General features: G+C 36.6%; 1 protein-coding gene across 2 annotated transcripts in view; it reads right to left on the bottom strand.

Annotated features, from left to right (window-relative positions):
• The window catches only part of ITPR2 (inositol 1,4,5-trisphosphate receptor type 2), a 499,301-nt gene that overhangs the window by 237,870 nt on the left and 234,426 nt on the right, over positions 1-27,005 (bottom strand). For both annotated transcript variants that reach the window (XM_031000671.3, XM_055358014.1), the window contains 6 exons: positions 25,721-25,843; positions 24,880-25,080; positions 22,617-22,868; positions 21,190-21,315; positions 5,828-5,956; positions 4,515-4,635 (listed from right to left, as the gene is read on the bottom strand). In XM_031000671.3, coding sequence (XP_030856531.1) covers positions 4,515-4,635; positions 5,828-5,956; positions 21,190-21,315; positions 22,617-22,868; positions 24,880-25,080; positions 25,721-25,843 — 952 coding nt within the window. The remainder of the gene's footprint in view (positions 1-4,514; positions 4,636-5,827; positions 5,957-21,189; positions 21,316-22,616; positions 22,869-24,879; positions 25,081-25,720; positions 25,844-27,005) is intronic.

Raw genomic sequence — 27,005 nt, 5'->3', positions numbered from 1 at the left:
TTGGGAACCTGTTAAAAAAAAAAACAGCCCATTCTAACCTTCAAAAGTTTAAAAATAATTATTGTGTTCCTCCTCAGATTTCTTTTCTTTGTCTAAATATTTCAAATGTTTTCAATCACTAAAGTGAGGTGATTTTAGATCCCTTGACGACTGAGGGTTCACTTCTGAATGTGTTCCACTTTGGTTCCCTGTTTCTATGACCAGCGTCCAAAAACAACCAAAAAGCATACAGTCTAATCATCATTAAGCAGAATCTGCTTTTCACCTTCATCCTAGGTAACAACTTTCTATTAATTTCTTTTTGACAGCTGCTTTATAGTTGCCCATCAAAATCTAATATGGGAGACAAGAATAGTATTTGTGATGATGTAAGTTAGAATGAAATGAGACTGTATCAGGCTGTTCTTGTGTTGCTAAAAAGAAATACCTGGCGCTGGATAATTGATAAAGAAAAGAGTTTTAACTGACTTGTCGTTCTGCGGGCCATACAAGCATGGCCTTTGCACCTATCCAGCTTCTGGTGAGGCCTCAGGAAGCTTCCACTCTTGGTGGAAGGCACAGGGAGAGCAGACGGGGTCACATGGCGAGGGCAGGAGCAAGGAGTCGGGGCAAGTCCCAAACTTTTAAACAACCAGATCTCACGGGAACTCACCAAGCAAGAACTCACTTATCACCAAGGGGATGGTGCTAAACCATTCATGACAGATCTGTCCCCATGATCCAGTCACCTCCAACCAGACCCCACCTCCAACATCGGAATCCCATTTCCACATGAGATTTGGAGGGGACAAACATCTAAACCATATCACAGACTCTAAGAAAGGCATACGTGGACGAATGGGGTGAGTTCAGATTTGGATGTAGGAGCCAAGGGTGGCTATGAAGGAATTTGAGCAGAAAAAAAGTTGAGTAATGGGAAAGATGCTGAGGAGTGGCAATGGTGGAAACTCGAGAAAGCTAGTGTGAGCCATGTGGGGGCATCCTAGATGTAACAGCGAGGAATCTAGCCTTAGGTTGTTAGGCAAAGGGATGTTGCTGAAGGTTGGGGATGTAGTGTTGATTTTTTAAACTGACAAAGAATTTCACTTCAGAAAGATTACTCTGGTATCAGGCTTATCTAAATAAGGAAAGACAGAAGGAGATAACATTAATTTCCTGCAGTGGTCCAAGAAGAAAGTAATGAAGGGTTAATGAGGCCACGATGCGGGGAACGGGAGGGGAGGAACAAATGCAGAAGGAGAGTGGGGACAGAATTTCCAGAGCCTTAACTGTTCAGATGGAAGGGACTAACAAGGAAAATGAAGAAGGCATGCCTTCTCACAAAGAGAAAACTGAGATTGATATGGAAACCTCAGTCTTCACCTATCTTGATTATACCCTTTGATATAATTATTTTTTAGACTTATCACACATGTCTTTATAGCATATGAAAAGGAACTAAAATTTCCCCTTAAATTATAATGCTTTGGCCAGTATGGACATGGTAGGAAATGAAGTCTTATTACTTAGAAATAAAAGATGTATTTAGACTAATATAGTTTCAGTAACTATATTAAGCCCCCAAATCTCTGCAATTCTATGCATGAACTGATTGGATTACACAATGAGTATCACTGAAGTCAGAATTCAGAAAGCAGTCACAACATGGAATTTCACTTGTGGCTCCAAGTTCTTTTTCTCTCAATGTATACATGTGATCAACAACATGCCCGCTATGCCCTGTGTAGGGCCAACTGGTATTTCCCTGCCTTGCGTTTGCTAAATATTGAGGGGTAGAGGAGGAGGAACAAGAGGAGAGAGAAAGAAGGAAAAAGAGAAGAGACTGCCTTAATATGTGAAATACTGAAAGAAAAATACTTAGCAGCTAAGACAATGTATTCCTATGTAAAAATTAACACCATCATATTTCTTTGCTTTTCCTTTGACTTTATCTTTTATTGGTTAGTGTGTTTCCTAACTGATTTGGCCCAAATAAAAATACATTTACTGCTGTTTCATTATAACTTGAAAGTAATAGATTAGCAGAAATTACATAAAAGTGTGAAGAAGAAAACCAGATCCACACATCATCCATCCACCACTCAGAGATAATCAATATTAAAATTTTATTTATCTCTCTGAACACTTTCTTCTGTGCATCCTTTTAAAATAAAAATTAGGTTCTCTTTCTTTATTTCTCCTTCTTTATTTTTGTGTGTCCTTCTTTATTCTTGATACGATACATATTGTGACCACTTCCTCTTCCTGTACCTCTTCACTTCCCCTCCCACACCATTCAGTTCTAAAATCTTTAGGAGGAGCGCAGCGCAGTAAGTGTCCGTGCTGGGTAAGATGTGCAAAAGAGCCATGGCGCTCCAGAATGTGGGGACCCAAAAGGGAGTGGAAGGTCTATGTAGGAGGACTGTCTGCAGAGAATCAGAACTCAAGTGGAGTGAGGAGGGTGTCTATGCGAGGAGCAGCCTGGGTTGGGGGTTACAGTCAAGGAGTGTATCCATGCAAAGGAGTGGCCCAGGATAGAGAGGTAGAGGCCAAGCCAGGTGAAGGGGATCCCCTGCAGAGCAGCAGCCTGACCTAGCACCAGCCCAAGGGAGGTGCTATGGCTTTATCGTGTCCCTCGAAGTTCGTGTGTTAGAAACTTAATCCTCAATAAAACAGAGATGAGAGGTGGGACTTTTAAGAGGGCAGAGCCCTCATAAATGAATTGATGCTGTTATGAGTGGGTTAATTATCCTGGGAGTGGGTTTCTAATAAAAATATGAGTTTAGCCCCCTTCCTTTCACTCTCTCTCTCTCTTTTCCTCTCTTGCCTTCCACCTTCTGCCTTCCCCCATGGGATGATGCAGCAAGAAGGCCCTCACCAGATGCACGCCTCTCCATCCTGGACTTCCCAGCCTCCAGAACTGTTAGAAATAAATCTCTATTCTTGATAAATTACTCAGTCACAGGTAATCTGTTATAGCAGTGCAAAACAGAGTAAGCACAAAACAGACTAAGACCAGAGATGAGGGCGATGCCCCTCCATAGGAGGGTAGCAGAGGCCAAGCTGCAAAAGGACAGCATCCTTGTGGGGTGTGGCCCACCAAGGGGGATCCCAGCTCATGTGGGCTCTGAGGTGAGGAGGGTATGTGCAAAGAATGGTTCCAGGTGTGGAAACATTAAAGTTATTAGTTTATTTGAGGAGAACTGGCATCTTTATCAGTTGAATTTTCCAATCAAGAAATTATGTTTCTCTATTTATTAAAATATTTTATATCCTTCAATATAGTAAAATTTTATTCTCTCATATTGTTTACCCTTAGATGTTTAATGTTTTTGTTGCTATTGATAATGACGTCTTTTTCATATTACATTCTCTTTTGTGGTATACAGAAAGTCTGTTAAGTATAATACTCATTTATAATTAATTACTTAAGTCAACTGTATTATTAGTCTATTAGTTCCACTAATTTTCAACTGAGCCTCTTGGGTTATAACTGCCTTTCAATGTATTCAAATCAAAATTGGGGCTGTCACTAAATTTTGTTAATATAAAATAACCTAGGTCAAATTGCAAACAGGGAGAAATGACTAAAAACATTTTAAATGGTCATTAATTAGTTAAGTCATTTATTCATTTCTCACATATTTGTTGAGGTATGCTATAACCCTGGCCAAATTACATGACCTATAAAACTCTCTGTTTTCTTAACTATCAAATGTAAATAATTTAAAACCTATCTAAGGATTAAATGAGATAATGCATGTAAATGGCTGGCATTGCACATGGTAAGTACTCAACAAATGTTAACAGTGATGATGACTGATAATGAAATACGCTATAAACTGCCTTTCCCAATGTCTGCAGAGCCACCATTAGTTGAAAGGATGATCAAGCTCTTCCTTTTTTGTTCAGTACAGCCAAGTGTGCATTTCTTCTCTCCTCTCCCCTCCACCATTGGGGGAATGGCCCTAATTAACTTATTAACTTTCTCTCTCTCTCTCTCTCACTCTCTCTCTCGACACCCCACCCCCATACACAAAGAAGAATCTATGAGAAACTCTTCTAGAATCTACTCACCTTCCTTTAGCTGTAATTCCCTTGCCTTCAATTTCATTTGTAATTTCTGAAGCCTTGAATATTGACACACTTCAAACAAAATTGGAAAACTACAAGACCCTCAAAAAGTCCTATGTTATATGAAGGTATTAGCAAGTCAGGCCACTTAATAGACAAGAGAATTCCATAATGAAATCTGAGGTAACAATTAACTAAAATCCTCTAAAATCTGACTGAGCCATATTAAAGTTCCATATGCAATAATATTAAATTTAAGATTTTTAATATAATGATTATATCCTCCTCCCAAAAAGTATGCAACATTCAGAATCATTTGCTGACGGCTGCTCTTCAGTTTAACAGAAAACATACTGGTTTTCTTAAGTTGTAAACTGGGAAGCTGCTTGTGTTGCCCATTAGCCAAAAACCTAATTTCTTCAAGAAATGTAAAAATAAGTAAAACTCAAACTATGACTTACCCACTTCAGCCAAAGTTCTGATACAGGATTCCACTGAGGCTTTCTGCGCTGGGTTTGGCCAGGTGCAATTGTAAATTCTGAAGGCAGACTGCAGTAGCTGAATAAAAACTGGCTGATGTGTCTAAAACCAGAAAGAAGGTAGGCAAAAAGAGATGCTAAACCATTAATAGCCCTTGATGTAGCATCTATGCATTCTCAGAAAGGTTCATCAAAATAAAATAAAATACAATCTTTCACGTTTCAGTGCTAGTTAATAAATATCTCATTCATGAAACATTTATTAGATACTCTCTTCATGAGAGGCAACATGCTACACACTATAGGGAATTGATTATTTTCATTTTAATTATATTCTTAATCAGAAAAATATGCCATTTCCTGAAGCCAATGACATGAATATCTTTTATAATCCATGGTTCATTCCCATGAGCAAATAAGCAGGTGTTTCTGGGTTGGTTGGTTTGTTTTGGTTTCATATGATGGGCAAGTAGAGGAGACAACCATTTTGAACTACAGAAACAATTTCCTATGGTTCTATTTAATAGTTTAAAATTTTTCCCTAAAGAAAGTATAATTGAAATGATATTTTTAGAAGAGTTATACACAATCACTGTAGAATATTTGTGGACCACAGAAATGAAAATCATCAAGAATGCTACAACATAGAGATACAGTATCAATATTTGAAGATATTTACTCCCTGAGTTTTTTGATGCAAGTATGTTTATATATTCTTTACACAAACAAATTTGGATGATACTATAATGGAATTCAGTGGCCTAATATTACTTCATGTTTATTTTCTTGGTCATCAATTTTCCCTTTAAAACATGATTTTTAATTACTATATAATAAACCATCCTACAGATATATCATAATTTATTTAGCTTTTCCTCCTTTTAAGGATGTTTAATTGATTAAATTTTTAGTATTATAAATATTTGAATTAAAAGTTTTAGTATATAAATCTTTGTTAATTCTTTTAGGATAAGTTACTAAAGTAAAACTTTAGGGGCAAAATGTCTATCATTTAAAGAATTAATTGTGCAGTTATTTCAGCACCTGGCAATCAACATACAGATATGAAGTTCTTAGTCTGCTTAGAGAAAAAGGAAAAATAATTCAATTTAAAGATGAGGTCTCTTTATTTAAAGTAAAGTTTGGTAAACTCAGAAAGAGGCATAATAGTAAATAATATAAGAGAAGAATAAACATCTGAAGTGTAGGAAATGACTTCCTGACCAGAAAAAATTTCTCCTACTCAAATAAGAGAAACTCTTTGCAACAGAATGCTTTGCAATTGTTTAACTTACCTGGAGGCTGGTACTATTGTCTGAAAAGGGAGAATTAAAGAAGCCGCTCACAATATTCATTATTGACTCAGTAACACACTTTTCCAAAAAGATGTCTGCATGTTTCCTGTCTGTAGTTGTGTTGCAAACCTGGAGAGAAAATAAAACAACTCAGTATGTTTTATCACATTTTTAAACCACAATTCAGTATTGGAACCACCTAAAAATTGTCCTGAAATAGCTGTCAGTAACATTTCTTCCGCTTTTTAAAGTTGCTGAGAAGAGAAGCATTTCAGCCTGAAATCATGCAAATTGTATCAATCTTCAGTGGCTTCTCCATCAAGTTAGGCTGTCATTTCAGCCTTGAAACCAGAATTCTTTCACAGACCCCCAGCCTCTTCTTTTTAATTTGCTTCTCCCTTCTCTTGCACACCAACCTCTCCCTCAGCCTCCAAGCTTGGCTTTGCTGGAGAACACTTTTCCACTCAATGTAAGAGACCAAAGACGAAACAGTCATTCTAAGTGTAAGAAAGGTGATTAATGGTAGTTAGTAACTCCAAACATTTTCACTCCTAACCCTCACTCAAATTGGAGGACACAAACACAGAAAGCATCTGGAGAGGAAAACAGAAAGGTAGGAGAAAATAAATCAAACCCTTCCCAATAATTTTGATGTTATCATCCATGGATTATCTAAGAAGCATAGAAGTATAGGTTTGCATGCATTCTTCTCAGAGTGGACTCAGCCAAAGAGACAATGCTGAAGCTGGAGAAAGACCAGAAAAGAGCATCCCTGGCTCCTGCTCTGATCTTTACATCTGATGAAATGAGGCAGTAATTGGTCATTTTGCATTTTGCTGTAAATTTCAATGTCAGCATGAACAAAGCAAAAGCTAAGATACCTAATTAAAAACACATGAAAAAAAGTTGGCTGGTGAAAAGACAGAAAAACACAGAGATAAAAAGAAAAAGAAGTGGGAGTGGTGGGCAGAGAATGTTAGAAAAGACTGAAAAACTGCAGCAGAGAAAGTAAGTTTAAATTTTCACAAAATTGGGGTGGGTAATATGGTGGCCAGATGTTCCAGATGTTCTTAGACCATCCAAATTTTTATGTAATTTTTAAAAATTTTCAATAAGGTGCTTAACCAAAAGAATAAGTCAATGTCACTTAATCTGATATTGTTTTAAAAGCTTTCACACAAATTCATAAAAGAGAAAATTTTCCTTCTCAAACCATGTGTCCCGGGGCTTTTGTTTTGAGATCTGGGAGCACTAATGCCAGCATTTGCCAAATGGAGGCAGGAGAAAGAGAACAGGGTTTGTTTTGCATCTAAGTCACTTCCCATCTGAGCAGTTCACTTTTTCCTCATCTATTAATTGACCCCTACCTGACTTTGTTTTTAAAGATTTTTAGGGTATCTAATTTCATAGGATAACTGCAGGCACAGTGCAATTAACGGAAATAAATTATGTCAAATTATGTAACCTTCTAGTTATTGTTCCAGCATATAACATGGTGCCTGGCATACACAAGATGTTCAACAAATGTTTGTGAAATGAATGAATAATTTAGTAAAATTTTAAATGAAAGAGGGATTAAGGACTCTTATTTTGTTTTAGGTTAACTTTAGGTTGGGCTATATTCCTGGAACATCTAACCTAGGATTAAAATTTAATTTAATTTACATGGTCCCAGATCTAATATAAAATTGATCTTCCTATGATGGATAAGAATTAGGATTTACTTCTTTTAGTATCTTCCTAACACTGGCTTTACGGTGAACCTTTCTGATACATAGGTTAAAAATATAATAAAGTTGAAGAGGTAGCAGACCAATTCCATCACAACCAAAACAAATGACCTCCCTCATTCAGTGACATTTCATGCAATTGTGTGGGGCTCTCTGGAGTCATTAGAGTATACCACACTGCATTTTCTGCAACTGGACACTTGCCAAAAAACCACCCAGAAATTTGCTTTTTAGTCAGTGGATTAATAAAAATAATCTATTTCTGGATCAAGACTTTCTTCAAAATCCTGGGTTATGAAAAGCCTGTGTTTTACAAAGCTATGTGGAACCTAGTCCTCAGTTCATTTAAACAAGAAATTCAAATAATTTTTCAAGATGTTTTTCCTGTCCCCCATGAATGATAACATTTCACCTTGCATCTTATATTATAATATCATGGACAGCCAAGAAATGTAGGAAGCACTTATTAAAATCTTTTAAAATTTTTCAGGAAAATGATCCTCATATATATGATTATTTCTTTATTTTCTTTTATTTTAATTTATTTTCTCTTTACGATAGATTGGCCATGGCTCAAGTAAAATTACATCATATCAAATGATCTTTTTATGTGCAATACATATAGTTTAAAAGTTTTAATCCATTTGCACATATTATTCACATAACATTCTTTCCTATAAAACACTTTCATGTACTGCCATTATCTAAACACTTACTTTAAAAAGCTATATTTATTCCATAATTCTAATGCACCATCATGCTTTAATCCATTTTTGGAATGAGTTGAGGTACACATTACCAATATTACAAATCATTTTCTTATCTTCTTAGTTATTTCCTTCTTGCTCATCTTTTATGACGTGATTTTTTTTTGCTATTATAAAGAATTGTGCAAAGTTATTGTTTTCACTTTCAGATTTTTTTGGCATATTTCACCAAAAGAGGAATCACCAGATGAGGGTATGTAGACAGTTTTATACTGCTTGCTGGGCTGATCCTCTAAAATAATAAATTTACAATACTGTCAACAAACTATCCACAGATACACAAGATGGTCCCTTATTACCACCAAATAGCTTTTGCTTTGGGGCTCTGGTTGTAGTCAGCTAATGTGAGGCTCTTGCAGGAGATTATAGAGTGGAAGAGAAAGAAGTCAGGCACCTACTCTACCTCTGCCTCCATCCCCATCTCCCTCTCCTTGTACGGGCTTCTGTGTTCTCTGGATACAGCTGCTACTGAAGCCCTTCCTCCATGTCTCCAGGCTTTCCCCAGGATCTAGTAATAATGCCTGCTCCATGTGCCTTCAGGGTCTAGAGGTGGTAAAATCCCTCAGTACTCTCCTATCCCTTCTTAAATCTGCCCTCATTTCTTGAAATGTGCCAAGTGTTTCCTACGAGAACTGACTGCTATACCAGTAAATTATAATTGTTTTTATCAATTTAATTATACCTAAAAGTTATTTTTCATTTCTCTTGCTGTTAACAAGGTTGGCCTCTTTTTCATGGAATCATTTCATTTCTATCTTCTGTCATACACAAACAATTCAAGCCCTGTAAACCATTTTCCAAAAACCTAATGACTGCACATTTAGTATGAGTTTAACATATTTTTATGAGCTCTTTTCAGTTGTCATTTCATATGTATTTTTGCATTCTATTTAGAATATTTCATTATATTTCATTGTGTAAACTACTTTTCAACATTCAGGCACTGTTATTTATTTTGTTCATTACTATTTATTAATATTTAATATAAAGAAGAAAAAAACTCCCTCTTAAAAAGAAAAGAATAGTCCATACATTTTTATTCTAGTTTTAAACTCTTTAAAATATCTGCAATTTGTTGCTGAAGGTGACCTAATTTATGAATTCTGATTAATTTTTCTCCATACGGATATTCAATTGTCCTCAAAACATTTATTAAATATTAATTCCTGTTTCATTCCTAGGTTACCTGAGGTTTGTCTTATAGTGTGTCACTACTGAGTACCTAAATCTCTCCCCAAATCTCTAATATACTCCATGGATTTTTAAAAAATATATTTTAACCTAACTCCACAGAATGAAATGATTCCCAATCTGTAATATGTTTCACAACTTGAAACAACCAAGTCGACCATCACTGTCTTTTCCAAGAAAAAAAAAATCCATCTTTTGAAATATTTGTCTTCTTCTACTTCCAGATGAATTTTACTATATATTTGTCAGACGTAATAAGGACACAAATTATTAAATTGAAGCTACATATTGGACTAGAAGTTAGAACAATGAATCAAACAAAACAACGTCCCTACTCTATTAGACCCTTTCTCCCAATCAAGAGAGACACACAATAGACAAATTAATAAATATATAACATGCTAAGTAGTAAAAATAAAGAAAATAACAGACTAGAGAAAAATAAAGCAGGGCAAATGGTACAGGGAATGTAGCAGGCAGGGTGGGGATGGTCAAGGATTCCTGTTTATTTAAACAGCTTGGTGGTTTCTCTGTATAAGGCAACATTTCACAAAGAACTGAAGTTGGAAGCAGCCATCAACGTTTCTGTGGGAAGAGCAAGTAAAATGTTGTCTCTGCCATTAGGATATATGCTCCTGGACACCAGGAACAACTCTGTCTTGCTCACCACTGGACATGCAGCACCTCAGCATATAACAGATATTCTAAAATTATTTGTTGAACAAGCAGATGTTAAGTGAAATTTCTAGATACAATTGTGTCTGAATTTCTCCCCTTGCATATATGATGTCCTTCCTGTCTTCTGCTCTAAAAGTGACTGCTACCCTTCCAAGGATGATCGTCTATGGTAAATAAATTACCATATGTTGAGCAGCATGGTCCTACAGAACTTCCTATAATGATGGAAATCATCTATATCTGTGATGTCCAATATGGTAGCCATTAGACACAGGTGCATACTGAACATTTGAAATGTGACTAGTGCAACTGAGGAACTGAATTTCTACATTTTTTTTAACTTACCTGAATTAAAATTTACATTTAAATAGCCACAGTTGGGAAGCGGCTACTCTACAGGGCAGGGCAGCTCTAGAGCCAGTCACATACTTTTGATCATAAGGAATACAAATCCTAAGATCACTTTAGTATTTTACATAAACAGTAAAAAAAAGTTCCTCTAAATATCTGAGGTGATATCTCATATTTATTTTAATTTGCATTCCGTTATTTGTGAGGCCAAAATTTTTGCAAGCATTTGCTTTCTATGTCTCCTTTTTATGTGAATCATCAGCTCATACACTCAACTGGCTTTCTTAGAAGTCGAAATTCTTTTTTTAAACAGACAACATTTTCATAATAGCAATACATATTAATTGTAGGAACTCTGAAAAATACAGAAAATATAAAATGGAAAAATGAAAATTACTTATAATCCTATAATTCAGATAAGACTATGATTAACATGTTGGAATTTTTTCTTCTAATATTTTTGTTCTGCCATATATATTTTACATAATTGAAACCATTCTAGATTATGTGTTTCACATCTTCCCTTTTATACTTCATGCTTAAGCATTTTACATTATTAAAAATTCTCAAAAAATAATCTCAGTGACTCTAACATCCATCATATAGATATATAATAATTTATTTAACCGTTTGTCAAATATTAAATATTTAAGCTATTTCCTACTACATATTATCATATTATCATAAAAGTTCGGAGTCTCGTTCTGTCACCCAGGTTGGAGTGCAGCGGTGCAATCAGCTCATTGCAACCTCCGTCTCCCAGGTTTAAGGGATCCTCCTACCTCAGCCTCCCAAGTAGCAGGGACTACAGGCGCATGCCACAACACCCGACTAATTTTTGTATTTTTTGTAGAGACAGGGTTTCGCCATGTTTCCCAGGCTGGTCTCGAACTCCTGGGCTCAAGCAATCCGGCTGCTTCAGCCTCCCAAAGTACTGGGATTACAGGTCTGAGCCACTACACCAGACCCTTTATAGCATTTCTAATTATTTCCCAAGGACAGATTTTTGGAGGGTAAATTACTTGACACATTAGAAAAGTATGAAGGGTTTTTCTAAACACTTTTTAGAAAGGCTGCATGAAATGATACTCTCATCAGCAGGATATGCAAATACATGCGCTGAACCATCACCAACATTTAATATTATCTTTCCAAGCTTGCAACTTAGATGGTTGAAAATTGGATCTTATTTTTTGTGTTATTTTAAAAATTATTAATATTTGAACATTTTTCAGAGGTTTATTAACTATTTGTATTTCCTGTTCTATAAATCATGAATGTTTGGTTTTTCCCATTTTCTTATTAAATTGTTAAGAGTTTTTCTTATAAATACATATAAGTTCTTCATGTGATGGTTATTACCCTTTTTGAAACTGTACCATAGCTATTTAAATTTTGATGTGTTTTATTTATTCATTTATTTTCAGAGACAGGGTCTTGCTCTGTTGCCCAGGCTGGAGTGCAGGGGCATGATCTCGGCTCACTATAGCCTCAAACTCCTGGGCTCAGGGGATTCTCCTCCCTCGGTGTCCCTAGTAGCTGGGACCACCATGCCTAGCTTATTTTTTTGTAGAGACAGGCTCCCTCTATGTTGCCCAGGCTGGGTCTCGAGCTTCTGGCCTTAAGCAATCCCTGAACTGGGACTCCCAAAACACCGGGTTTACAAGTGTGAGGATATTTTTCATTTTTATTTACGATGTTTTTATGTACTTAAATATTAAATTTTCAAACACTGAAATGGCTATGATTTTCCTTAGCTAATTTCATCTATTGCTTTCATCTAAAGACAGATAAATATTATCTACATTTCCATCCATTTTTACTGGTTCAGGTTTTTTTCTATTTAGCCATGAAATCCATTTCAATTATTGCTATTATGTGAGTTCATTTCACCCTAAATAGTCAGTGTCATCAACAGTCATTTTTACTTCAAATCAACAATTTTTATTGAGTGTCTATTCCATGCCAAGAATATTCTACATACTTGAGATCCATCAGTAAACAAAATATATAAAAACCACTATTCTAATGGAGTTTCTATTACTAATAATCCAAGGGTGGGCAAAATACAGCACATGCATCAAATCTAGCCAGATCCATTCATGTTTGTATTGCCTAGGACTTCTTTCTCTATAGTAATGGTCATAATAGTGGCAATAGGAGTCTACAAAGTTGAAATATTTACTGTTTTGCTGTTTACAGAAAAAGTTCACCAATCCCTGGAAATATCCAATCCCTTTCCACTAATAGGTGATAATTTATTATATATTAATATATTATATATGCAAAAGTCTATTTCTGGCTATTCATTTCATTCCATTGGTTTGCCTACTTAATTCTATGCTCAGACCACATTTTCTTTGTTTTCAAATCCACTTTTTAAATATTTTTAGCTTCATATGACATTTATTTATTTATTTCACAAATATTTACTGAGTATCTATTATGTGTGAGACATTGTTCTAGGTCAGGTATGCAGCAGTGAACAGAGATAAAATTCCTGTCTTTCATTTGTTCCTACTGAAATACAAATAAATATATATATATATGTAAATGTCAGGTGGTAATAAATTCTATGGAGAAAAATGAAGCAAGTGTTAAGAAGGATAAAGAAAAGAGGCTGTTATTTTATATAGGGTGGTTGGCAAAGCCCTCTCTGAAGGAGTGACTTTGAAGGAAGAACCTAAAGGAAAAGGAAGAAGTTATGCAGATACAGGGAAGTCCAGCATCCCTGGAAAATGTACAGTTGCTGAGATAGGAATGCATTTGGCATACCTGAGGAGTAGCAAGGAGACCACAGTATGGAACAGAGAGCTAGCTAGGGGGAGAATAAGAGGACAAGGGGAAGAAGGGTGGTCATAGGGCGGAGGCTAAGTCACACAGGGGTTTTATTCTGAGCAAGACAGGAAGTCACTGGAGGAATCTGAGCAGAGGAGTGACGATCATCTTCTCCTTCTTCTTCTCCCTCTCTTTCCCCTTCATCCCTTTCTCCTCCATCTCCTCCACCTCCTCTTCCACCTCCTTCAATCATGATGGCTGCTAGATAAAGAATAGATGGAGAGAGGGACAAGAGCAGAAGCTTGGAAACAGGTTATGAAGCTATTGCAATCATCCAAATGAGAGAGAATGGTACTTGGGGTAGGGTAGTTGTGATGGGAGTGTTCAGGAGTAGTCAAATTTGGAATATTTTATGGTTAGAACTTGCAGAATTTGTGGAAGGACTGGATTTTGGGTAGAAGAAAATAAGATTTACAGATAGCACCAAAATGGTTTGCCTGAATGCCTAGAGTGAGTAATAGAATTGCCATTTATAGAGATGCTACAGTCTTGAAAAGGGGTTATTTTAGAGTGAGGCATGGGAATGAATAAAGAGTTTGAGGTTAGACAGCCAAGTGGAGGTGTCATGTAGACAGTTGAATATGTGAAACTAGACGTCAGGAGAACCATAGAAAGTTATGAGAGTAAATGAGATTAGCAAACAGTGACTATAGACAGAGAAGGGATCCATTCCAAAGTCTGAGCCTGGCACACTCCAATATTTAGAAGTTGGGAAGGTGCAGAGAAAACAGACAAGAGACTGAGGAGTGGACAGTGTGGTGGGTGGCAAATAGAGTGGAATTGACATCCTGGGGTCCAAGGGAAGAAGCCTTGCATAAGTTATAGAATACTTTATACTTCTTCACTTCCCTGAAATGTTAGTTAAAAGACCATATAAAATGAGCCCTTTCGAATGAGATTTTTTAATAGCTCATTCAACTTAAGAAATTCAAGAAAATTATTTTTTAATTGACTTAATGTCACCAAATTAAAGAACTAGGAAAGTGTGTTTCAATGTGCATATAAATTATATCTTTACTCCAACCTCTTACATATTTATTTGGTAAGTTAAGGGAGCAAAAATTTTAGGTAAAAACTTGACTCAATATAAGAGTTGTTAACAAAGTTGCAGAATAATAAAACCAATTATATAAAAAAAATGGCTCAAGTTATCTACCTGGAAGTGAAATACACAAGTTTGTCTTGTTAACCAGTGACTGATGGGATACTGACGTGACAGAGAGTTAGGTAAGCCTCCTAAATTATTTCTTGGTCTAATTTCATTCTGCTAGTACATCACTTAGAGTACTGTTGGTCCTTATAGGATCCTGACATTGATAGCAAAATTGGAAACATCTTCAAAGAAAAAATATAGTCTAAGGCTAACATTGATCATAGTCTACCCTCTTTATGTGCCTTCTAATAATGACTCAAATCCCCTGACTATCAACAACAATCAGTTATAAAGCCAAAGAAAAGCTTTTCTGCCCTACAAACACCAGTTTTAGCTGCACTGGAACATAGATCAAAGTGGGCTGTCATTAAATGCTCTGAAAGACAGTGTAACAACTTTCCATGGGTCTAATAGCATCGCTGCCTGCCTAGATCTGGTGTGCTTACAGGACATGGATACTGTCTCTGTCAGGATATTAGAATGGAATAAGAATGTGAAACAATCTAGCACCAGTTTATTAAAAATAATCTTTTGGGAAAGATTTTCTTGTATGGGTTTTAACAAGATAAGAGACAAGGAAATGCCAATAGGAAAATGAAAAATACTAAAAAAGGTGACTTTAGACAGCTTTACTCAAGGACATACAAAAAGACCCTGGTAGTGCTGACTCCAGAAACACAAGAGAAGAATGATGGAAGGTGGTATGAGTGCTAATTTCATTACTATTAGTAATTTCATTTGCATTTTAAAAAATATTGTTGTCAGGTCAGGCGCAGTGGCTCACACCTGGAATCCCAGCACTTTGGGAGGCCGAGGCGGGCAGATCACGAGGTCAGGGGTTCGAGACCAGGGTGGCCAACATGGTGAAACCCTGTCTCTACTAAAAATAGAAAAATTAGTCGGGCATGGTGGCGGGGGCCTATACTCCCAGCTACTCGGGAGGCTGAGGCAGGAGAATCACTTGAAACCGGAAGACAGAGGTTGCAGTGAGCCAAGATCACCCCACTGCACTCCAGCCTTGGTGAAAGAGCGAAACTCTGTTTCAAAAAAAAAATATATATATATATATATATACACACACACACATATACATTTCTCCAAATGTCTACTAAAATAAACTGTGCTGGGTCATCTGCTGCCTGAAGTACTGGGTTCCATCCTGAATGTCATACCTTTCAACAAAACACAGAAACTAGAGGGATCTCAAAAGTATGTTGAAACTAGAATCCCAGAAACTATATCAGAAGAGGAATAACTGAAAGACATGGAGAAAATGATGGGAGACATGAAGGCTATCATAAAATATCTGACCAGCTGTTGGGGAAAAGCACTGAATGATGCTACAGCAGCCCTCCCACTCTATATCTAGCTAGGAGAGTCACCCAGAAAATTCTCTCTGTAGAAGCCACAGGCAAAATTATGAGACCAACTAAGATGATCTTCATTTTCTTCAAGTTATATAATTTTGTTGTTTCAAAATAGGTCACTAGCAAGAATAGTGAGGAGGTGTTTATAGTAAACACATCTTTAACTGAATTATTTTGTGTTGCTGGAGAAAAAATAACTAGGCAAAAAATGTAATAAGGAAAAATTTGATAGCAAGGTTCTGGCATAAAAAGACACATAGACCAATGGAACAGAAAAGAGGGCTCAGAAACAAATCCACACACCTACAATGAACTCATTTTCCACAAAGGTGCCAAAAACATACACTGGGGAAAAGACAGTCTCTTCAATAAATAGTGCGAGGAAAACTGAATATCCATAAGCAGAAGAAATGAAACTACATCCCTATCTCTCATGATATACAAAAATCAAATCAAAATGGATTAAAGACTTAAATCTGAGATCTCAAACCTTGAAACCACTACAAGAAGACATCAGGGAAACTGTCCAGGACATTGGTCTGGGCAAAAATTTCTAGAGTAACACCCAACAACACAGGCAACCAAAGCAAAAACGGAAAAATGGGATGACGTTAAGTTAAAAGGCTTCAGGTCGGGCACAGTGGCTCACACCTGTAATCTTAGCACTTTGTGAGGCTGAGGTGGGCAGATCACTTGAGGTCAGGAGTTCAAGACCAGCCTGGCCAACATGGTGAAACCCTGTCTCTACTAAAAATACAAAAATTAGCTGGGAGTGGTGGCAGGTGCCTGTAGTCCTAGCTACTCGGGAGGCTGAAGCAGGAGAATCACTGGAACCCAGGAGGCAGGTGTTGCAGTGACCTGAGATAGCACCACTGCACTCCAGCCTGGGTGACAGAGTGAGACTCCATCTCAAAAAAAAAAAAAGCCTTTTGTGCAGCAAAGGAAACAATCAACAAAGTAAAGAGATAATCCACAGAATGAGAGAAAATATTTGCAAACTGGCCATCTGGCAAGGGATTAATAACCAGAATCTATAAGGACCTCAAACAACTCTATAGGAAAAAACAGAATAATCCGATTCAAAAATGGGCAAAAGATCTGAATAGACATTTCTCAAAAGAAGACATACAAATGGCAAACAGGTATATGAAAAGGTGCTCAACATCACTGATCACAAGAGAAATGTAAATTGAAACTGCAATGAGATATCATCTCACCCCAGTTAAAGTGGCTTTTATCCAAAAGACAGGCAATAACAAATGCTGAAGAGCATGTGGAGAAATGTAAACCCTTGTACACACTAGTGGGAATGTAAATTTGTACAATCACAAGGGAAAACATTTTGGAGGTTCCTCAAAAAACTAAAAACAGCCGGGCACAGAGGCTCACGCCTGTAATCCCAGTACTTTGGGAGGCCGAGATGGGTGGATCACTTGAGGTCAGGAGTTCAAGACCAGCCTGGCCAACATGGTGAAACCCCATCTCTACTAAAAAAAAAAAAATACGAAAATTAGCCAGGCATGGTGGTGCATGCCTGTAGTCCCAGCTACTCGAGAGGCTGAGGCAGGAGATGGTTGAACCCCGGAGGCAGAGGTTGCAGTGAGCTGAGATCACACCACTGTACTCCAGCCTGGGTGACAGAACCAGACTCTATCTCAAAAAAAAAAAAAAGCAACAACTAAAAATAGAGCTACCATATGATCCAACAATCTCACTTCTGGATATATTCCCACAAGAAAGGAAATTGTACATTGAAGAGATATCTGCACTCCCATGTTTGTTGCAGCACAGTTCACAATAGCCAAAATTTGGAAGCAACTTAAGTGCCCATCAACAGATGAATGGATAAAGAAAATGTGATACATATACACAACAGAGTACTATTCAGCCAGTAAAAAAGAATGCGATCCAGTCATCTGCAACAACATAGACGGAACTGGAGGTCATTATGTTAAGTGAAATAAGCCGGGCACGCAAAGATAAATTTTGCCTGTTCTCACTTATTTGTGGGCACTAAAAAAATTGCAACAACTAAATTCATGGAGATAGAGAATAAAAGGATGGTTACTAGAGGCTAGGAAGGGTAGTGGGGCAGAGGGGAAGTGGGGATGGTTAATGGGTACAAATATACAGTTGAAAACAATGAATAAAATCTAATATTTGATAGCACAACAGAGTGACTACAGTCAACAATAATTTCTTGTACATTTTAAAATAACTAAAGAAATATAATTGGATTGTTTTTAACAGAAAGAAAGGATAAATGCTTCAGGTGATGGATATCCCATTTACCTTGATGTGTTCATTACACATTACATGGCTGTATCAAAATATCTCCTGTACCTCATAAATATATACAGCTACTATTTATCCACAAAAATTAAAAAGAAAAAAAAGTAGTAAGATCATTGTTAATCAGATATTTGAGTAAGTGCTGAAGACTATGAACTGGATATAAATTTGACTACTAGTCTCTTCCAACCCTAAGATGCTATGATTCTTTAGGTTCACCTTACCAAACTCCTTTCCTCCAGATTACCTTCATCATTTCTCATGGATATAAATCAGTTCTTCCAGAATTTCATAACTTTGTTGGAACATCTGGATTTGGTTTATCTCATACGTGGCTATTCATGTCAACTACTGTTGTGGATGTCCAGCTTTATGGACATAATTTCTAGTTTTTGCCTATGCTGAATGGTCCTCTGGATACAATGATATGGATGATGTTACCAACTCTCTTACTGATGCTAATATGTGCTAAGAATTTTATACACATTATCTCATTGGATTCTCCCACTAACCCTATGGGGAATGTGAATTCATTGTATTCATTTTACAAATCAGGAAACTCAGGGCCCAGAGGGGTTAAGTACTTTGCCCAGGATAAACTGAGCTACTGAGAGGCACAGTCTGGACTTGAACTCTGGTCTGGCTAAATCTTTTGAAATCCCTACTCTTAGCTACCATGCTCTATCTACTACAGTGATTCTCAAAGTGTGGTCCCTGGACCAGCACCTGCAGCACCACCTAGGAATTTGTTAAAAATGCAAAGTCTTTCATTTATGGAAATTAGAAATTCTGGGGACAAGGCCCAGCAATCTGTATTTCACCAAGCCCTCCAGCTAGGCCTGACGCTCACTAAAGCTTAAAAACTGCTCAACTGAACTGAAAACTTACCTAGAAGGCCACATTCTACTCATTTAACCACACTTAGTTTTATAACTTGAATTTGAAAGTTTCTGGTGACTCTGATCTTTCTTCATGGGGAGAGAAAGAAATCCCAGATATGAAAAAGTCAGATTTCTATTTCCTTCCCTGAAAAAGGAAAGGTGATTCCTGTCAACCCTGGTGAAGGGATTAGAGAGCTACTGTTTTAAAATATAAACAAGAGGGAAATATTTTTAAAAACCTTTTTGCAGTATAGCTAAGTTCTTGTGGTTAGACATAAATAATAAATAGATCAAGAAGATATTGAAATTCCCCTATAGCTTTAATATAATAAATAACATTAATTATCCAATTAAGCAATAGTTAAAATCATTGCTATCTTTTTTGGGTTTTTTTGTTTTTTTCAAAAAAAGAATGTAAATCTGTACACCTTTGCCTTGCAAATACATCAGTGAAAACAGTATTTCTCAGGTGGCATAATCAATGGAAGTTATCATTGGCTTTCTTTGGTTTAAAAAATAAAAATCCTTTCAGCTTTATAGCTCATGCTGCCTACAATGTGACCTTGATCTGTTTCAAGCTTATCTTTAGTCAGTAGCACTGTGCAACTCTGCAAATCAGTCTATAATCTCTTTAATATCCTCCTGCACGTGCAGTTTTAAAGCTTAGTCATTGGCATGGAAGTCACTCCTTACTTCAAGGTCTCTGGAGATACTACAGCTGGTCAGAAACAAAGTTTTCACAAGGTCAATGGGGACACATATGAGTACTATGTTAAATGCTGCATAAAACAGGACGATTTCTCTACAGGTGCATATTTACCTGAGATAGGCAATAAGTGGCTTTTAGCTGTATGGAAATGAAGTAAAACAAGAACTACCTCACTCACCACACTACACCACACCAAAGGTAAACTAAGCACATTTCACTTGGAAACCCTGGCTAAATAAAAAGAGTCCATGGTCTGGAATAACACATGATTCATTGTATTATCCAAGGGTGCTCTTACATGTCTGAGTCTACAGGCAGTGAAAGGAGGGATGACAAGGATGTACCTTGTCATCCCTCCTTTCAGAAAAAGGTATAGAGAGGTAGTGAGCTAACAGATAACAGCATCTGTTCTTGTAATTGAGATAATGAAAATATGGACTTCACTAATCTTTCTCCTCCAAATACATCTATATAAGGCCTATACAAAGCTACTAGCGCTCAGGAATGTTGGAAGGCCAAAGGGGCTGAGTCCAGCCACCATCATTCATAATAGGTCTAAGGAGTTATCTATATACCGTCTTCTTTAGTGAAACTTTATTTGAACATCAAGTCCCACAACTTTAAAGGGAAAATTAGATTTTTTTTTAGACCCTGGCTGTTATGATAATTCAGTATGCAAAAAAAAAAAAAAGGCTAAGATGTGCTAAAGAAAATTGTGTTGTCCATCAAAGATATTCCTTCTTTCTTATATTTCTTCATTCATTCATTTACTCAATATTAACAGAGCAAAAACATATGCCAGGCAGTATCTAGAAAATGCCAACCAGCTCCACATGTCCTCCCCAACAGCCCCCAACAAAACAAACAGTAATGAGCGAATATAATTTGGTGGACACGAGTGAAAATGCCAGATGATTAAATTACTGGAGTACACTTCCAAAGAAGATTTTGAGTAGGCAACAGCGAGCAAGGCTAAGTCCTCAGTCGGCTGGTCAAGTACCTATCTGCCTGAAAGCAGTAGTCAAGACCTCTTTAGGTCTTTTGATCTGTGCTTTGTAATTGCACTTAGAATAAGAGATTAAATGCAAATTGACCTCTGCCAAATATCTTCTCTAACCAATATAAGAAGGCCACTAAGATTCCATTTAATAACAGACAAATACAGTCACTCATAAAGGTAAAAACGAACACTTTACCTATTGTTACCTACAATGTACTAAGTATTTTGTGTATATATTAACTCATTAAATCTCACTCACAATCTTCTGAAATTTATTCACAACTTTATGAATGAATGCAACAAATCAAAAGGTAGTGAATTTAACTGCAAGTTTTCATCCAGATGCTTAATACTATTTAGTCGAAATATCTATTGACACCCTTCAGTAGTCAAAATCTAACTTACCCTTGCCATATCCACCAAGAAGTTCTCAAATAATTTCCAAATGTGGTTACTTGTATAGATTTCTTTCATTTCCACTTCAGTGTCAACATAACAGTGATTAACAAAGTTCACATAAGCAATTTTAACCTGTGCAAGTTTCAAATACAAAAGAAAGTTAGTTTTCTTTATTGATGACTTTCAAATATCAATTATGAAAGGTTAACATAAAATCTGTTAGTTTTTATGGTAGATCATAGCATAGTTTTGTCTATCCAGAAAGTATTCCCATTTCTCTTCTTTTGCTAACAGTCCACTGACCTAGGGGTGAAAACATGGGGCCTAGTACTCCATCCCCCTGGGCCCAACCATTGCTGTGAGAAAGAACTTTATGCAAAACAAGCCTATCATATTTGAGATACAAGGAGTCAAAAGCAACCTCTCCTTCCTCTCCTTTTCCCTTTCTTTCTTCTTCCCCTCTCCTTCCCTCCCCTCCAATCCCCTCCCAACAGTAGAAAAGAAAGACATTATTGCAATGTATATTCCTGGATGCCTCATTAATAGAAACCTATTGGCAGACAACCAGCTGCTACTGAGACTTTTTCTATCATCAGAGCCAAACTAGGACAGAGGGTAAATGATGTGGGAATAAAGCAAACTGTGCACGCATATTTTCAAGAATGCATCTATTCCATAAAGCCAGGTAAACCTGCAGAGTCTTTTATGTGGTCCTGCAGCACTATCCTAGCCTCTCCAATCAATGGTTATGAATAATTTTTGAAGCACCTGTTTTATGCTCAAGTACATACTAAAGGTTCAAGTAAACCTTTCAGTTTGATCATATGGCCATGTTTAGAATTGAAGAGAGCTGTCTAGTAGCTTCCACTAAACTAGCAGTGGCTATAGTTCTTAAAAGTTTCTCATAGGCTGGCTGCGGTGGCTCATGCCTGTAAATCCAACACTTTGGGAGGCCGAGGCAGGTGAATCACCTGAGGTCAGGAGTTCGAGACCAGCCTGGCCAACATGGTGAAAACCCATTTCTACTAAAAATACAAAAATTAGCTGAGCATGGTGGCACATGCCTGTAATCTCAGCCACTCGGAAGGCTGAGGCAGGAGAATCGCTTGAACCCAAGAGGTGGAGGTTGCAGTGAGTCGAAATCTTGCCATTGCACTCCAGCCTGGGAAACAGAGCAAAACTCTGTCTCAAAAAAAAAATAAAATAAAAAATAAAAAAGTTTATCATCTTGCAGAACTTCTTATAGAACTTCTTATTAAAAAGTAGACCTTCTATGCTCTTTTACATTTTCCAAATTATATAGTTAAATACAATTCCCTGACTAAATATATGATCTCATTATAAACATTAGTATGGGGGACTTCTGGCACCTAGATAAACTTCAAAAATTAGTAATGATTCTATTAGAGCTGCTAAGCTTTTGCCAGGCTTACCTCAGGGATGCAGTCGTCATGGGTCACCACCCTCACTATGTCGTCCAGCGGGAGAAGGGAATTACACTTGATTTCAGTGTAGACATTTTTCCCCTCTGTGCATGCTGCCAGCAACTCCACCAGGGTGATGTGGTAGGCTAAGGGGCCACTCTCATCCCCTCGGTCTCTCTCTGAACACATCATATGGAGAAGGATTGGAAATGATGCTCTATCATTGTAAAATATCAGCACGTCTTCACCCCCATTTATCAACTGAAATGATAATAAGAGAGTCTATGTAGCAGTCCAAACATTCATCCTTGCAGTTATTTCCAAAGGCTTGATATATCTGAAAACACATATATCTCTTCACAAAAACATATATAATATGGCAAATACAGAGCTATGCTTGGGGAGGGTGGTGACAAGATTATGGTCCCATGCCAAGGAACCAGCTATGAACTCTATCAAAACCAGTTGAGGCGATGTGGAAGCAACAGATAGGGCAAGAATGAAACAACACGGATGAAAGTAAATTGTTCATCACACTGAAATTAAACCTGTAAAAAAATAAAGTTATTTTCCTCTACTTTTTTTTGGGAGACTCCATGGCCAAAGCACAAGAAATCTCATAATTTTACTAAAGCAGAGTAAAATATCCTCATCCATTGCAATAGTGACTACATAAGGAAGCAAGTACATCGAGCTAATTACAGCTCTACAAAAGTCTACAAAATTCCATGTGTCATAAGAAGGCATCAGCAGAGAATGAAGGTAAAAGCAGAGATAAGAGAAATAAGTAGAAAACTAAAACCAAAAAACCGAGAGAAACAAAGATATGAATAGGTAGGGGCTTTTAAGACATAAATTTTCCTTCACATTTTGTTTATATAATTTTAGTAGAAAATTCCATCAGGTGGCCGTTTTATTGCTCAAGCTCCATAGTATCTTATTGTCTATTATCAGTACCAATTTTCTAACCCCAGTGTGAGATACATTGGTGGGTAACTAAGGACATACAATTTTTTTCTCTAGGTATTATATTTAAAGTGACAACATATTTAAATCTATAAGCCAATTCATTGGCTTACTTTGAAAGTGTTGTTGAAAGAGAATATATGTGTATCAAAAATATGTATTATATATTAACATAATATTACAAATACTTCTTTGTGCACAGAAACACTTCACCCAACAGTATCACAGGGATGGTTTCACTGTTGCTGCTTCCCCATTCTAATTCTTTCCTTGCTGATCATAACACAAAATCCTTTAGTTCTCACATTTCCAGACAATGAAGAGCTAATGTGAAGGCAAATGCAGATAAGAAAAAGGTGCATTTTACAAGCTTAAAATGTTCCTTAAAATGTTTAATAACAATAATTTACATTTAAAAAAATTCAAGGCTTTAAGCCAAATTAATTTTAAGATTTCTAAGTGGCAGGAGGGACTCCTTGAATCATTATGGAAATCTCCTCCATTCCCAAATTTAAGGTATGTCATAATGAAAATGCCCAGAAACCAATAAAAATCTACCATGTAACTGTTTGATAGCCATGGGTGGAAGCTCCCTTAACCCATATGGGCCACTAGAGAACAATTTGGTCACAGAGCGGTGATTTAATCAACAGGCTCTTTAAGCTGCTACTTCTCCAATGTATCATACTTGCTTCCTAGTAACTTACTCATTACATAAATATCACTCAATGTCAAACATAAACAAGAAAAAGGCAAATAAAGAAATGAAGTACCTTCATCTATTCATTTGCTGAAATTTACAACTTATTCTAAGTAGTAAGTTTCCACATGTTGTAAAAAAAAATCACTGTTAGGTAGTTTGTATTACTTAGTTTGATTCTCTTCAACGCTTTCTGCAAATAGCAGCAGAGAACACACATTCTATATTTCAGAAACAGAGCAATAAAGGCACTGGAAAAGCACAGTTTAATCTGTCTTTCTTATATCATTGGAAACTTAAAAATATAAAATTTTGTCACTTTCATTCCAAACAATCAATAACATTTCATAGGATTTTACCCATTTTTTAAAATACACAAATTCATTATAGGTCAAAAAGAAAAACAAACTTACAAAAATCATAAAACCAACTTAAGATATGTTGCTTCACTAGATTAAAGCAAAATATATTTGCACTTGAGTAGTCATGATTAAATTAAATAATTTTCCAAACCTATGTTGTTGGGGGCTTTTTCACTGTAATAGAAAATGCATATTTGAACATACTGTTTATGTGAAGCTGATAAAAGGCAAACTGAGAACATACCTCTGTCATTACCATATCCTGGCATTTCTTCACATATTTACCATCTGCTTTTACAATTGTTTGCAAAAACCTCAGGTACTCCACGTGGCGGCCATGTGTCTCAATGCAGTGCACAAAGTGCTGTACAACTCTCTCGCTAATTTCATTGCACAGATGGTAATTGTTCATGAAGATGTGCCGCATGGTTTCTGCTTCAAGGAGCTAAACACAGAGGAACGTGCCCTTGTAATTCTGACAAGATCAATTTTCTATTCTACAGTACTTAGACTAATTGCCCTGCTTGTGATCAGTTTTATATTTTATACGAAGCCACAGTGAATTTTCTGTGCACGTCTTTCAAAAAATGCAATGAGATCATTAACCATTAAAAGAAAACTGAGCTCACAGAGGAATTTAGTTGGAGAAAGGAGCTTATTATCATAAAGTGCAACATATTGGCAACAGTATTCTTGAGATTAATTATGAATTCAAAATTAGGTCTTCCATAAAATCTGCTCAAACACATTTTACAGACAAGGGCAAACTCCACCTCTGAGTTTTCCATATTTACCTTACTCATGGTATTGTGAGTTAGTTCTTTGTTCTACCATATCTTTTCCCTAACATTTAACTATATACATATAAAAGACACTGTCATTTGCATGTAAAACTTGTGCAATTTTTCAAGTTTCTTTAAAAGTTTCCTTAATGAAAAAAAAAGATATTCACTTCTGGAGAGAGAATTTCCACAAGGAAAAAAAAATGAAGCAAGGAAGTGTAACAAAATCCTCTTCATGAATGTTACTGAGACAAATTTGATGCACACTTTACTAGAAATATTAGAAGCTACTAAAATACTTACACCTGGAGTTAAAAACAAATTCAGATGTTTATGAAGAAGAACTTGATTCTGTGGATTTCCTCGACAGAAATTCTGCAGAAATGTATGGGCTAGATTCATTACTTCATTCATCTTTTCATCATTCTGTAAGTTAAAGAATAGCACATGATAGAAACAAACATAGGAGACTGCAAATGTTATGCAAAAATCTCTCCTTCACCCATATACCATTTTTCTCTCTGCCCATCTTTGATCTCCTTTCTCTGTGTCCTTTATGTTTCACACCTCTCCCAGTTTCCCCTCCTGTCCCTCTTCTCTGTTTTCTAGATCTTTCTCACCTTCTCTTTGTTATTCCTCCTGATTCTATTCTGCTCTACTTTTCCAATGCCCCCTTCATTTCACAGCCCTTCTCTTTCTCCCCAATCTTTCCAATTGTCCACCACGTTTCCTCATCTCTGTACATAGCCACCTTTTCCTCCTCTGCTTCATCCCCACACCTCCTCTGTCCTCCTTTCCTCTCTGTCCCTATCTTTCTCTGTTTCTCCTCCCTTCTCTGCTGTACTCCCCAGTCCCCATAATTCTTCCCTTCCTTTAAATGTCTCATTTTGCAGTATGCCTACATCTCCATCATTCTGCTTCTATGCTTCTTTGTCTCTCTTTCCCTACTCTATTTCACTCTCTTTCTCATACATCTTCCTTTCCTACTCTTTCTCCCACATCTATTCCATCTCCTCTCTTCTCCTCTTGTCCTATCTATTATTTCTTCTGCTCCCATCCCCTTTTCTCCTGCTCTGCTCTCACTCTATTTCCTCTCTATTCAAACTTCCTCTCTTCCTCCACTCTGTCAATCTTCTCTGTATATATATTTCTCACTCATCTCAGTTCTTCCTCTCTCCAATCTCTCTGTCCCTTCCTTTTGCTATTTACCTTGTCTCTTATTTCCACCTATTTCTTTTTCTTTTCCTCTTTGCTTTCTCTTCTATTTTCTCCTCCTTTTTGTCCCCCTTTCTTAACACTCTTAATAGTGAATATCCTTATTCATTGCCATTTTCCAAAATCCTATACTAAGCTACTATCATTTAATTATAAGAATCTTAACAAGAAACTTAAGTCTCAAAATTCACAGAGAAGCAAATTTGTCTTCTTAAAAGTGGTCTTGTGACAATACCAGTGAAACTACCTAAAATTTCCCCATGTAGTTGATTGTACCATTTGTCATGTGGGCATTGTTAGGAATTCAGATGGACTCCTGTTTTCAGTGGTATTTTATATTAATATTAAATAAATTTCTACATGCACCCACACA

Source organism: Gorilla gorilla, chromosome 10 (genome assembly GCF_029281585.2).
Source record: "Gorilla gorilla gorilla isolate KB3781 chromosome 10, NHGRI_mGorGor1-v2.1_pri, whole genome shotgun sequence".
In the NCBI taxonomy this organism is placed as follows: domain Eukaryota; kingdom Metazoa; phylum Chordata; class Mammalia; order Primates; family Hominidae; genus Gorilla; species Gorilla gorilla.
Note: the sequence above shows the minus strand (reverse complement) of the source record. Positions and strands in the feature narration are given on the sequence as shown.